The 14,693-nt window shown below is 43.9% G+C and overlaps 1 protein-coding gene across 1 annotated transcript in view; it reads left to right on the top strand.

Moving 5' to 3' along the window:
• RALGAPA2 (Ral GTPase activating protein catalytic subunit alpha 2) overlaps window positions 1-14,693 on the top strand; it is a 264,917-nt gene that overhangs the window by 52,680 nt on the left and 197,544 nt on the right. Inside the window, 5 exon segments of the mRNA XM_089896513.1 lie at window positions 4,292-4,335; window positions 6,873-7,050; window positions 7,913-8,028; window positions 11,205-11,343; window positions 12,994-13,193. Of these exon segments, the coding sequence (XP_089752639.1) occupies window positions 4,292-4,335; window positions 6,873-7,050; window positions 7,913-8,028; window positions 11,205-11,343; window positions 12,994-13,193 (677 nt within the window).

Genomic DNA, 14,693 nt, shown 5'->3' with positions numbered 1-14,693 from the left:
TTGACATAAAACAAATTGTACATGTTTAAAATATACATTTTCATAAGTTTAAGCGTAGGTATACACCTGTGCAGCCATTGCTACAATCAAGATAATGAACATAGCCATCACTCCCAAAAGTTTCCTCCTGCCCCATTCCACCCTTCCCCAGCTCACCCCCCAGTCCCCAGGCAACCACTGATGTGCTTTTTGTCCTTATAGTTTGATTTTTTAGAGTCTTATAGAAATAGAATCATGCAGTGTACTCTTTTTTGTTTGGCTTCTTTCACTCAATACAATTATTTTGAGAGTCATCTGTGTTGGTGCATGTATTAATAGTTCATTCCTTTTTATTTCTAAGTTGTACAGTAGTCCATTGAATGGATATACCATAGTTTTTTTATCCATTCATTTGATGATGGGCCTTTGGGTTGTTTCTAGTATGTGGCTACAAATAAAGCTACTGTAAACATTTGTGTACAAGTCTTTGTGTGTGGACATGTGCTTTCCAGTCTCTTGAGAATGGAATGGCTGAATCAAATAAAGGCATGTGTTTAACTGCCAGACTATTTTCCCAAGTGGTTGTACCATTTTACATTCCTGCCAGCAGTGTGAGAGTTCCGATTACTCCACATTCTCATCAACACTTAGTCTTATCAGTCTTTTAATTTTAGCGGTAGTGGTATCTCGTTGTGGTTGTAATTTGCATTTCTCTAACGACTAATGATCTTGAGCATCTTTTCATGCGCTGTTTGCCACCTGTATGTCTTTGGTCAAGTGTATCTTTGAATCTATTGCCTATTTTTAAATTGAGGGTTTCCCCCGAATACTGAATTTTAAGAATTCTTCACATATTCTAGTTATAAGTGTTTCAATCAAATATATGATTTGAAAATACTGTCTTCCTGGCTCTGGCTCATCTTTTCATTTCTTTAATAGTGTCTTTCAAAGAGTAGAAGTTTTTACTTTTGATGAAATCCAGTTTACCAATTTTGCTTTTATGGATTATGCTTTTGGTGTCATGTCTAAGGAATCTTTGCCTAACCCAGGATCACAAAGATCTCCTGTGTTTCCTTCTAGAAGTTTTATAGTTATATATTTCACATTTAGGCCCTTGATTCATTCTGAGATAATCATTGTTAATTTCAGCTTCCTCCGGTAGACTGCTGCTCCCCTGTGCTTAGATGTTGTAGTGCCAGAAAGTCCTGTGCTTCTGCTCTACTGGCACTTTCAGCAGAGCTTGTACACCAGCACCCACTTGGCATTCCTCCATGCTCTTGCCCCTTCTCTGATGTCATACTGCCATCGCTTATTAATTGGCTTGAGGCACGATGCATACACAGAGGGAGGTTTTTTTTAAATTAAAGATAAATAAGGAAGAGTTTTATAATGTTAAAGTTAGATTTGACACGTCTTTGTGAAATTGTGGCCTTAAAAATATCTTTAAAAGATCTTGAAAAGATTGCCACTTTATCAGGAGAAATCTTCAAGCACTTATCAGTGAGATAAGCAAAGAAGTAGACTTTGAAAACATTGATTAATTTGCTTCCATTAAAGCCAGGAAAGTAAAATTAAAATACATTCTGTGTTATAAATATTTAAACTAGTGTGATTTTTCATAATACTTTTTCATTTTTCAATATTGAGCTTTTTGATTTTTCAATGTTTTTCAACTACTTTACTGTACTCATTCATTTATTCTTTTATCACGAGTCAATATAGTGGTAATCAGTAGGCTTGAAGAGGCACATAAAAGAGATGGAGGTGGGTATAATCACAGTTTGGCTGAGGAGTTTAAAAATCCAAACAGGAATGATATACAGAGAGAAACTTTTTGAAATTAAAATGAAACTGATTTCATAATGGTAAAGTAAAAGTAGAAATATCTTTGTGAACTTAGGGTCTTTAAGAAATACCTAACGTGACCAGGGAAGGCTCTCAGGTACTCATCACCAATTCTCATGTTGAAACCCTCTGACATGTGCCTGCACTGCACACATTTTTCTTTCTAATGTTGATCTTATTTAAAAAGAGGTCCTTAAAGAATAGCTGATGCCCTGTCTTTCGGGGGGAATGTGCTTCGCATGTACCAGACACTGTTCTAAGCATGTATATAAACTCATTTAAACCTCATTACAGTGCTCTCTGGTAGGCACTGTTATTATCCCATTTTACAGATGAGAAAACTCAGGCATGGTGAAAGTAAGTAAGTGACCCAGGTTACACAGTAAGCACAGAACCTAGATTTGAACCCTAGCAGTCTGGCTCCTGAATCTGGCTTGCAACTGCTAAGCTGCACTGCCTCACACATCTGAGAGTTTCTGAATACAGCAGGATGGAATAGATCAAATATATATATATTAGTTTTCTATTGCTGCTGTAACGAATTAACAGAATCATTTCAAAAAGTAGGGTACTGTTGACAGATACGGGGCATAGATTCTCTGTGTCTCTTTGTAAAGTCTGTCCTTTTCCTATGTATTTTCTCCTGCCTGTGTAGAGAAGTGTAGATATAGGCAACTGTGGGTAGGCTGAGAGTTTAAAATAAAAATGTTGAGCCCATTTCAAGAAGGGGAAGGAAGGACTGACAACCCCCCCGTGGTCACACACAATGAGCAGGAGAAACTGTTTCTGAGAATGTGTTGCAAGATGATGGATTTGCCGGACGTCTGGGAAGAGAGCTGTGAAGACTTTATCCCGAGTCTCCCAGGAGGTGAGGTTCTGCCGGCTCTGCCAAGCCTTGGGAGGTCCCCATGGACATAATGGAGCAAATACTAAGCTGAGGCAGAGTGGGCTTGGTCCAAGAGTGGATGAACAGGGAGGCGAGGGACGAGGACCAGGTGGAGGACAGGTGTGGGATAAGTAGTCCTGTGAGCACAGGCACTCAGGGCTCAGCTGTGAGAGAGCCCAGCCTAGTCAATGCTGACTCTGGACCCCAAATCACTAGACGTGCTTTGGTGACAGATGTGGAGGGAAGTGGGTGTTTTAACTTCCTACTTCATCACAAACCATTAGTAATTCAGTGCTGCAACCTAGTCACGACGATGGTGAGTTCCCACCGAGCCCAGCGTTAGGTGTTATCAACAGTACAGCAGATAGCTGTACAAGGTTCCTTCAGAAAGCCAGTGATTTCATTCTAGGTAATGAATTCCTAAAGTGTATGCATTTAACTGACATACGTGTATCTGTCCACATAGATACAACCTGTAGCAGTTGTCGAGGCACTGGCTCTATTTCTTCAAAATATGTTGGTGGTGTAAAGTGACTTGATATCCAATTTTAAAATATTGCACAGAACTTTCCATCAGGAAATCGAAATAATTTTTTTTTCTCAAAAAAATTGGGAAAAAAGGTTCTCTCGCTTAAGACTTCCAATTTATTTTTATTTTAAAAGATTACTTCCGGGGCTTCCCTGGTGGCGCAGTGGTTGAGAGTCCGCCTGCTGATGCAGGGGACACGGGTTCATGCCCCGGTCCGGGAAGATCCCACATGCCGCGGAGCGGCTGGGCCCGTGAGCCATGGCCGCTGAGCCTGCGCGTCCGGAGCCTGTGCTCCGCAACGGGAGAGGCCACAACAGTGAGAGGCCCGCGTACTGCAAAAAAAAGGAAAAAAAAAAAGATTACTTCCTTTTTGAGGTTGAGATCTCATTTAGGGGCTACATGTGATACTGAGATGTGGTTGCCAAGCCATCTCTATGCTAAAGGCATGAACACATCTAGCGAGTAATAGGTACTATGTCTCTGTCCTCATGAGGAAGACTTCTCTCCCAAGTGGGCTGCAGCACCAGCTGGTGTAGTTCTGATGAAACCTTGAATTCCTCTCCTCAACAGTGACCTAAGTGCTCTGCTAGATGATTTATTGATGGACAGAACCCATAAATGTGGTTGTCATTGCAAAGAGAGAGACATGCTGTCCTGAATATTTGCAAAATGGTCTTGTAAAAATGTTTTGTGAGTGGTAGTTTTATATTATGTTTTCCTTTAGAGATTTAAAGAAATCATTCATTTTGTGCCTGACAGAGACATTTGCACATAATCCACCGTGGGCATTTGGGTTACCTTAATATCAATCACTTTGACTCTTTTAAAAGAATTTTGAAGAGGTTCATACTTAAAGTATTTTTATCCTAACAACATCTCTCCTTCTATGACATTGCTTTGCTTCTGAAGGTCAGCCTTCTTTCCTTTTATTTTTTAAAAATGATATCTTTTGTCATAAGTGCATTTTTTCTTTCTAAAGCTAATTTTTAAAAAATAGGTCTTAGATATGCATTCACATACTCCATTTCTAATTCATTGTTTTAAACTTTCAGGCTCAACGTTAAAGAAGCTTCTACACACTGGAAATTCTATTAAGGTATTTATTTTAGATGAAAGTAATGGCTTTTTTAATTACTCTTAAACTTATTCATGCCATAAAGTGACAAAATTAGGCCATTTTGAAAAATAAAATCTTTAAAAGCCATTTAACTTAATTTTTATTTTAATTGAGAAATGATATGACAAATATTGTTAGAGTTTTATACTTACATAATAATTTATTGTGCTAGACATTTTAAACATTAGTAGGAGAAAGTGGCTTGGCATTCGGAGTTTGGAATCCTGCGTTCTAATTTCTATTCTGCCCTGTGCAGCCAGGGGACCACCGGCGAGGTGCTGACTGCTTCAGCTGTATCATCAGAAAAGAGAAGTTGAACCAGATCCTCCCTAAGCTTCAGAGCTAATGTACCTGATTCTGTTCACCCCAGTAATCTTGTTGTTAAAAATTATAGTTGTCTCTCAATTATTTTTTGCTTTTTTTTTTTTTTTTTTTTTTTTTTTGCGGTACGCGGGCCTCTCACTGTTGTGGCCTCTCCCGTTGCGGAGCACAGGCTCCGGACGCGCAGGCTCAGCGGCCATGGCTCACGGGCCCAGCCGCTCCGCGGCATGTGGGATCTTCCCGGACCAGGGCACGAACCTGTGTCCCCTGCATCGACAGGCGGACTCTCAACCGCTGCGCCACCAGGGAAGCCCTATTTTTTGCTCTTTTTGAGAACACTTGTGGGGAAAAAGAGCAGCAGAGGCTGACTCTTGAATGTTTATTTGCAGCGGGTTGATCTTGTAATTTAAGTTAAAATTGGCTTATTTATAATGAATGTGCCTTTTATAAAAGTATACCATTTGATGCTGGAATAAGATGACCCTAAAACGTAAGTGGCAAAAGAAGCCAGCCTGGGATGTATGTTTTATGGAAGATAATTCACTTCATAGCTATTTAATTTATGTGCGTGCCTTTAATAGGTTCACTCTCTCTTACCTGTTGGAAAAAAGAGATGAGCTGTCCCTAGTTTCGTGACTGTTCCATATTTTGTCCCTCCTATTTTAATTAATGGTCTTATAGCTAAAACTTACCAGCTTATCTTGTGTTTATTATTGGACTTATTTATATTTAATTATCTTAATGTAGTTAACATAAAAAATTGGCGATTTGTGATCGGAGTATGTAGAAAATTTTCTCTTGTTAAATTTGATATAATTTGGTTAGCTATACATAGAGCCCTGTCATTTTTTGTTGAGTGCTGAATAGCATTATGTATTCAGCATCGTCACCGCTCATCTCACCTGCTGGGCAGGTGTGAGCGGCTGAGCAGAGCAGAGCAGAGCAGAGCTGAGTCCAGGGCACGTCTGGAAGGGTGTCATGGGCTCGGTGTTGATGGGGTATCTGTCTTGGTGTATTTGACTTCTCTGGGGGGTCAGCCAAGCTTTTCTCTCTCCCTCTCTCCCTCTCTCCCTCTCTCCCTCTCTCCCTCTCTCCCTCTCTCCCTCTCTCCCTCTCTCCCTCTCTCCCTCTCTCCCTCTCTCCCTTTCTCCCTCTCTCCCTCTCTCCCTCTCTCCCTCCCTCCTTCCCTCCCTCCCTCCCTCCCTCTCTTCCTTCCTGTCTCTCCTCCTCCTCTTACCTTTCCTGCAGAGCCTGGGGCTTGGCTTGAACACTTGCTGTGGAGGAATCAGCACCACTTTGGTGTCACTGAAAGGAGATCAGGCAGCCCCTCAGTTACCTGTATTTGGAGCTCACTATGTCTTTCAGCTGCGTCTGACATTTTTTTCATCTCCTTTGCTTATTTAACCTCTTTTATTGACATCATCTTCCCAGCCATTTAGGAATATAAAAATGGAGTTACCTGTGTTTATGAATTCTTGGAATGGGAAGTTGAAAGTAAGTGCAGAGGAGGAAAAAGGGCACATCTGCCTATATTGATATTTTGTACCGATGATGCCAACGATTTGGCGCATGGCAAAGTGTAGGAGAGAATAGAGTAGGGACACAGACAGGGGAGCCAGGTCTTCAGGGTCCTATTCAGCTCTAAGTGTTCTGATTTTCGGGAACATCATACATGTGCATAATGTAGTGACATGACAAAAATTCTATCCAAAGCGCAGTGTAAGTTTGGAGGACGATTCTCTTTGCATTGTTTTCATGAGTATTCAAGCGTTGATGGTATGGGTGCTGTTGCCATGAAGAATGAAGTACTGCTTATAGGAAATGCTTAGGTAGCACTTATGTGAGCTGGGCAGTTCTAACTCACTTCACCCCATACCAGCACTTTGTGGTAAACTCTGTTATCGTCCCTGTTTTACAGATGGGGGCGCCGAGGCACAGAGGAGTTAAGTGGTCCTCCACGGCTCACAGCGAAAGCTAGAAAGTGGCTGAGGCTGCACTGGAGCTCAGGCACTCTGGCCCTCGTGCTGGGTTGCAGTGCCCTTGCTTCCTTGTCACTCAGGGAAGGACTTGGTGCAGGACTTCAGTAATGCTTTTAGCTTCTAGTTTATTTTCCCCCAGAACCAATGCTACATTGCAATGCATTCCTACAAATACATGTACGTATTTACTTTTGTTGCCTTTGATATTGTTTTTAGATAAGATGTGAAGGAATCAGGCTGTATCTCCTGTGGCTTCAAGCACTTCAGACAAACTGTGCAGAAGAGCAGGTGCTGATCTTTGCTTGCCTGGTGCCTGGTTTCCCAGCCATCATGTCGTCCAGGGGGCCCTGTACACTGGAGACACTCATCAATCCTGGCCCCAGCGCAGCTGACGGTGAGCGATGGTGGCACATCTTACAGGTGGAAACAACCCTCCAAGTTGCGTTGAGAAATTCCTTGGTCTGTCCTTTTCCTGAATAGAAACCTTGGTTTCATAGATGGGTAGTCATGTTTTGTACTCACAGTAGATTCTTACAAACATTAGAACTGACAGAGTTGGAGCCTGTTTTATATGAAATGATGACAGGAGAAATTTACTGGAGTGGTGGAAACAGGAACGGAAGGGAGGGGACGGCTGTTGGCAGGAGCAGAGACGCATGGTACGTCCGGAGTGAGTGCTTTTGTTGCTGTTAATGAGATTTAAATCCGCCTCCCAAACTGCTGCCTGTTGCCCTCATCGCGATTGTTCTATAAGTGGGCGTTCATCTGCTCCCCCAGGCTCTTTGTTGCCAGCTGTGTATTTTCATGCAGCATTCATGGAAGGACAGTGGTGGCCTCACCGGACTATTAATGCCAGCCGTTTGTGCCCAGTGAGTTTTCAAGGAACTTGCTCATTAGGGCCACTGATTTATTACTGCCTATCACTTTATTGCCCAGTGACAGGTATTTGATCTTGGGCTGGCCAGAGCAGAATGTGAAAGGGAAAAGAATGGTCCAGTGTGGGAGGAGGCTTCATGGGCCTCTGTCCCCTGTGTCAGATGGGCCTGGCCTGAAGTGTGAGCAGTTCCAGTGGTTGGTACATATATTTTATTTTATTTTTTTGAAATTTTTATCGGAGTGTAGTTGATTTACAATGTTGTGTTAGTTTCTGCTGTACAGCAAAGTGAGGTACATGTATTTCAATAGAGGCCATTTTTCAAAGCCCTGTTTGAAATTTAACTTTGGTGAAAGAGGTTTCATTATTTTCCACTCTGCAGCAAAGATATATCCAGAAGAAATCACACCACTCCTGCCAGCCATATCAGGGGAAAAGATCACTGAGGACCAAACATGCTTTTTTCTTCAAATACTGTTGAAATATATGGTTACTCAGGTATGAGCAAAATCGTGGATAATTCAGTGATGGTCGTATTCTCAGTAGGAAGGAGAAAACATTGCCTCTTTTCTTCCTCTTTGTTCATATTTTATATTTTTGCTTTTTCTTTGAGATGATTTTATTTGGTATTTCACTAAACATAGAATGTGTGCCAGGACACTTCAGCAGAGACCAGGCCTACATACTAGTATGTGTGTGTATGTGTGCGTAAAGGGCGCAATTCCATCCTCCATCTGTCTCCTTTACTTTCGTATGGTTTCATATTATTCACACAGAACACTTCACTTATGACACTTCTGCTCACCAAACGTGTGGAATTTGAATCACCTAGTAATTCTCTGCGACACTAGCCGGGTATCTTAACAATTTAACTCACTTCCGACACTCTCTACCTGGAGGTGGCCTCAGGTCTCACAGGAAAGGACTCAGTCCTCTAATGTGCCCCCACCCCCTCAGATGCCAGTCGCAGGGAGTCGGTCCCCAGGTTGCCCACGACTTCTGTTCAATCTGCCTACAAATCAGAGGTTCACATGACTCACTCCTCAGGTTCAATTCATTTTCTGAGTGGCTCACAGAACTCCGGGAAACATTGATTTACATTTCCCAGTTTATGAAAGGATATGATAGAGGACACGGGTGAACGACCGGATGAAGACACACACAGGGTGAGGTCTGGGGGCATCCGGGGCACAGGGGCTTCTGTCCCTGTGGATGGGGGTGCGTTCCCCTCCTGGAGTGTCCATGTGTTCAGCCTGGACACTCCCTGAAACCCAGGCTGTTGGGATTTTTCTGGCAGCTTCTTCACGGGGACATGATCAATTATTAACTCCATTTCCAGCCCCCCTCCCGCCTCTGGAACGATGGGGCAGGGGGCGGGGAGAGGTTGAAAATTCCAAGCTTCAGACCGAGGCTTGTCCTCCTGGTGACCAGCCCCGTCCAGGAGCCCCTTCAGAGTTGCCTAGAGCTCTTGTCACTTAGAAGTGACCAGGGTGTTAGGGCCTCTGTGCCAGGAGCCAGGGACAGAGACCAGTATAGGTATTTCTGTTATCTCAGAGTATCTGACGATTTTTGTCTGTTTGTTCCTTTCCTGCCCCTGTTGGTGGGAGGATGGGGGAGGAGCAAGCCCGAGGCTGACCGGGTGGGTCCGGAATGATTGGGCAGAGCGGGCAGGGGTCCTGGAAGGAAACCCGTGGAATGATCTCATCCTGCCGTCAGCACGGCCTGCTTTATGGCGCGTGGTCCTTTCTCTGAAATTTACCAGCTGAATACAGAACTAAACTAGGGGATTTATGTCTCTTGGTCTGTATTTCTGAACAGTGATGAGGTTTGGAAAAAGCTACTGCTTCTTTTCTCTCAGCAAACACGTCCCTGGTCCCTGAGCTCCTCCGGGGTGTCGTCCAGGCTCTGTCCTTCCCGTCCCAACCTGGTTTGTTGACGTGTGATCTCTGCCATGTCCGCTTCCTCACCCAATGGGCCTTTGACACCGGCTGTCGCCTGCCTCTGCCCCGTCACCGCGAAATCAGGGACCCGGGATGCACAGGGTTCTAGTGTCAGGTCCAGAGAAGGACACTTGAGTGTTTGTCGTCCTTGACCTTCCGGGTGATTCCAGGGGACCCCCTTCTTTGTCAGGGTCTCTCCTCCTGTGATGCTTCCCCTCCCATCCTTTCCTCCTTTCCACCTTCCTCTAGGAGACTGTGTTTCTCACTGCCCTTTCTGCCCACCATGTCCCGCGGGGCGACCTTGTGTGCTCTCCTCTCCCCGATTCCTTTAGCAGCACCGCAGGCACAGGACTCCCACATCCTGAGCGCCTGGCCTGGCTTCTGTCGCCGTCGGGGAGCCCCATGTCCTAGCTGTGCGGCCCCTCCTGCACGCCTCTCAACCCCATATGTCAGGAGTGGTTGGGTCGGGCTTTCCATCCATCCCAGGAGAGCAGCAGAGTAGCCAGAACCCGGATGTGCTGGGGGACTTGGGTTTCATTCTAGATGTGTGACCTCAGATGAGTCCTGTAGCCCCTGGGACCCCATCAGAGGAAGGATTGGTAGAGGGTGGAGGTGACCCCCCTCCACTGTGTGCAGGATTGTGTGTGCGTGTCCGCCCACCCCCTCCCTCCCTCGGCCTGTTGGGTGGGTGGGTCCTCGGAGCAGAGCTTCGCCCTTGCCTCACCCCGGGGGGCTTCTGACAGGTGGGAGACATGGGCCCCTCTGCCCTAGGTCGGCCACGGCCCCTCCTCCCTGGACCGCAGGTGCCCCGGGGGGGCCGAGTCAGGAAGGTGTCAGGAAGCTCTGCTCTAGAGCGCACTGCGGTCTCACAAGCGTGACGGCCAGTGGCAAGCATTCTCTAAGGGCCTGTTCACGCCACGTTTCCCTCAGTTGTGGGAGGACCCCCCCCCCCATCACCATCTGGGCTCCTGGCCTGTGTGGGCCTCTCCCTGCGGGGGAGCTGTTTGCAGTGCTGCCACTGGGGGATGCGGCACTGGTTATTTGAGGGGGAAACAGTGTCTTGACACTGTGAAGGGGTTAAACTTAATCTGTAGCTGGGCTGGCAGGCCAGGTTTATCCCAGCCTATGGATTGCTCTATTTTTTTAATTGAAATACAGTTGCTTTACAATACTGTGTTAGTTTCAGGTGTACAGTGAAGTGATTCAGTTATACATGTAGCCTATGGATTGCTTTTCATGCCCTTTCCAAGATTCCATAGCTTTGTGTTTTGATAATGATTTTGCATGTAGGTAACATTGGATAAAATTCTTGCAAGGGATTGTTTCCTTAATTCTTGTTTACTGTAAATGGCCTTTTTTGAATTAAAAAAAAAACACCTGATTACTTCTGACAGAACATTTTAAGGGCACAAAGGACATTAAATCATTACAGACAACATGTAGAAAAAAATATGGGCATGATGTAGTAGGACAAGTTTAAAAAGATACGGTATCATTGTTTTTTTTTTTTGAATATCCGGTAAAAATTCTGTTTTTAACCTAGTTACTGTTTTGTTTTGAAGTATTCCTTCTTGTCGTCTTTTGAGTTTTAAGATGTTATTACATAATTGTCACTGCTATTTCTCACGTTTTTTATTTAGGATAGGAATTTTAATAACATAGCAGCATTTCAGTTGAGTGTTCATTAACCTGAAATGTAACTATATATATGTTTTTCCCATGTGTTATCTGAAGGCCGCAAGCTTGGAGTGGAAGCACAAGGAGAATCAAGAGACTGGTTTCAAATTTCTTTTTACATTGTTTAGAAAGTATTACCTTCCTCATTTGTTTCCATCATTTACCAAGTTGACGAACATCTACAAGCCTGTGCTTGGTAAGTACTGAGTGGGCTGTGTGTCCCGCCTCTTCCAAAGTGGACTTTGATTATTTTTAAATAAAATAATCATTCTTTCTCATGTTTAATGGTAACTTTGTTGTAAGAAGTTTACGGTTTCCTAATGAATGATTTTAACTATTTGTACAAACTAAGATTTACCTCAGTTCACAGCAATAAAGGGAATCTGTGGCTCCTGTACTTAGAAGTAATTTGATATATATCATGGTATTTTTGGTGTAATTACATTTAATAAAATTTTTAATGTAAAAAAATCCTGAATTTCCTGAAGTATACTCTTACGGGTGGTGGGGTGTGGAGACCCCAGACCTTGCCCAGGGATGAGGCCAGCACAGGCCACAGAGCTGCCCTCAGTATGGCTTTTTCAGCACTGCATCCTTCATCCAGCAGGTGCTACTCACAGCTTCTAATGGAGGGACAGATGTTTGGGTGACTGGGGAACCAAGGGACGGTGAGCCCCCGAGAGATAGGAAACGTAAAGGGATTTCTAATTTAGCTTCCAGGGTTTTCCTTCTATAAGAGGTGAGGACGCATAGGACAGAAGCATCCCTTGCAGTGGTGGCGGAGGGAGTGGGGTGGTGGACAAATCTTTCTCTCCCTATTATTTTAAAATGAGTGAAAATAGTTCAAATAAATGATCAAGAACAGTTTTGGAAGAGAAAAGGTCACAACAGCCGTTAACACATCTGGGGAGTGTGGACAGCTAATTCAGTTATCTTTGGGTGTCTGTGAGTTCACCCACACACCTGGGCAAGGAGAAGCAGCTGAAGCTCGGCTCACTTGGAAAGTGGTAGAAGTGCTGACTTTTAGTGGTACCAGGGTATGTATTTTGTTAGCTATATATTTGTGGGTAATTTTTTCAAAAATTGTTTCTGATTTTATGAGTCCTCCATTTCATTGTAGAAAACATAGTGTATTGTCACTATCCTTAGATTACAAGGGATTTGTTGAGAACTTTTCTGCCGCAGGTATTTCCATAAGAGAGTTGAACTTAGAGCAAATGGTGTCTCAGATTCAATACCATATCATTTTCATATTAATTATGGTGTTTAAAGAATGAGAAGTGGACTTCTTATTAATTCTTTGGAAATGGTGGTGTCTGATATCTCCAAGATGAAACATGACTGTCTGAATTCTTTTAGACATAAAGTCGATTATACTAATTCTATGTCTTTGGATGCATCTAAAGGGAGAAGGATATAAAACTAAAGATTGATAGATTTGATCAGTGTAATGTTAGGTGATAAAATACCTAATGCAATAAAAAATGTCTATATATGCTTTTACATCTATTCTAGTCATAAAATAAGATTAAATTAGTTATATGTGAAAAGATTTTCACTATTGTAATCTCATGTAATTTCTCAAATTCGTTAAAAAGAGTTATGACCTTTGTTTTTCCACAGCTGTATACATAGTTGTATGTAGGTAATAGCAACCACCACCCCGCGTTGGTCAGACTGCAAGGCAGGCCCAGAGCCGAGCCTACCAGAAGATGCCATTTTTAATCACTTGGGTTTTTAAATCTCAGCTGCTGTTAAACAACCAGATATATGTCTATTTAATTAGAAACTGAAACATTTGTAGGGGTTACATGATGTTCTGATCATGTGTTCTTCTGTCTTGCAGACATCCCCCACTTGAGACCAAAGCCCGTGTATGTTGCTACAGCTCGAGACAGTGAGAGCACCTACAGCACGAAAACCCCATACATGGCAGCTCGCGTTGTTTTTATTAAGTGGATCGTGACTTTCTTTTTGGAAAAAAAGTATCTAACTGCAACACAAAACGCTAAGAATGGAGTTGACGTATTGCCCAAAATCATTCAGGTATATCATTCATCACTTTTTTATCTTTCAATTCTGATGTCATAACCTATACTAACACCAAAGTAATTGACTATCAGGGTTATTGGCTCTCACAGGTTGTTGGTCATAGGGACTCAATTTACTGGTTCCTCTGTCTGTACTGCTGAAGTCTCAGAGGAAGCCATGAGTTGGAAGCACTTGCCGTGCTCTGTTGGTGTTGCCATGACAAGGCGACCCTGGGGCCGAGGGAGGCCTTCTGAGCAGGTGGCTGACCTGTGCGCTCCTGGCTCCCTCTCACCTCCCGTGCTTCACTCGGGCCCCAGTGACCTTGAGCATGATGCCGAGGGCCTCTCTTGCCTTGTTCCTCCCAGCCCCAGCAGGGTCCTCAGGAATTGTGAGGTGGTCCGTGGAGAGGACCCCTGAGACTGCCAGGTGCCCTCTGGGATCTCAGGGAGGGAAGGGGTGGGTCAGCAGCTCAGGATTTCGGGTGGTTGTTGAGCCACTGTGGGGTCCCCAGAAGAGATGGCTGTGTCTCCCTGAGGCCTGGGTGAAGCCCTCTTCTCACCTTGGGGGCTGCGGGGCTTCCCTCTCTCAGTGGCATTGGTCAGACATGTGGGGCTTTCTTGGCAGGCTGTGTGGCTTCAGACCTTTGTGCAGGCAGAGCAGGACCACTTGTGGAAGTCAGAGAGGCCGCTGTGTGGAGGAGTCATGGTTTCGTGTGCTTTGTTTCACTGGCGCCAAGAGCAGGGGCAGGAAGTGTGGTCCACTTAGTGCCGGTTGGCTGATGCTCTGCAGTTCCCAGATGTGTGATGTCAGCCTGGGCTGGAGGGTGCACTCCCCGAGGGGCACTCAGTACCCTGATGGCAGAGCACCGAGCCGGTCCAGAGCACAGGCTCCGTAATGAGAACAACAAAAGACTCGCTAAAAGAAAGTTTTAAAAACTCTTCAATTTCTGAATTTAAAAATTTAGTAGGTAAACTCTAAATGGTAATGATCACTGCTGAGAATAAAATTGGTTTTCTGACGAAATATCCCACAACACTGATAAAAAAAATCAGAGATGGAAATAGAAACTAATAGATAAAACCTTAAGTGCAGACCTACCTTGTAGATATTGTGAGGACAGAAGGAGAAAAGAATGAGAAGTAATAATTGAACGAACAGTAAGAAAAGTTTACCTAAGCTAAAAAAAACAGTCGTGCCTTAAACTGAAAGGGCCTTTGAGTCCCAGGAAGAATTAGCAAAACAGACCTAAACAGACATTTGGCTTTCAGGGATTAAGGAAAAATGCTACAGACTTCCAAACAGGAACTGCATTTATTTCAAAGGAATGACACTGAGATTAGCACCAAATATCTAATGAAATCTGCAGCGCTGGAAGCCAGAGGAAACTGTCTGTCTGTCCCTCGGTCTGTCCCTTTCTCAGAGTCTCACTTCATATCACGTACATAAGCACTTGGTCACATTGATTTACGGCCTAAGTTGACTTAAGGTCTAAATATAAAAACAAAGTGATAAAGA

This window comes from Delphinapterus leucas, chromosome 15 (assembly GCF_059928025.1).
Source record: "Delphinapterus leucas isolate spDelLeu-1000000601 "Yukka" chromosome 15, BTC_Dleu_Yukka2, whole genome shotgun sequence".
Taxonomy (NCBI): domain Eukaryota; kingdom Metazoa; phylum Chordata; class Mammalia; order Artiodactyla; family Monodontidae; genus Delphinapterus; species Delphinapterus leucas.
Note: the sequence above shows the minus strand (reverse complement) of the source record. Positions and strands in the feature narration are given on the sequence as shown.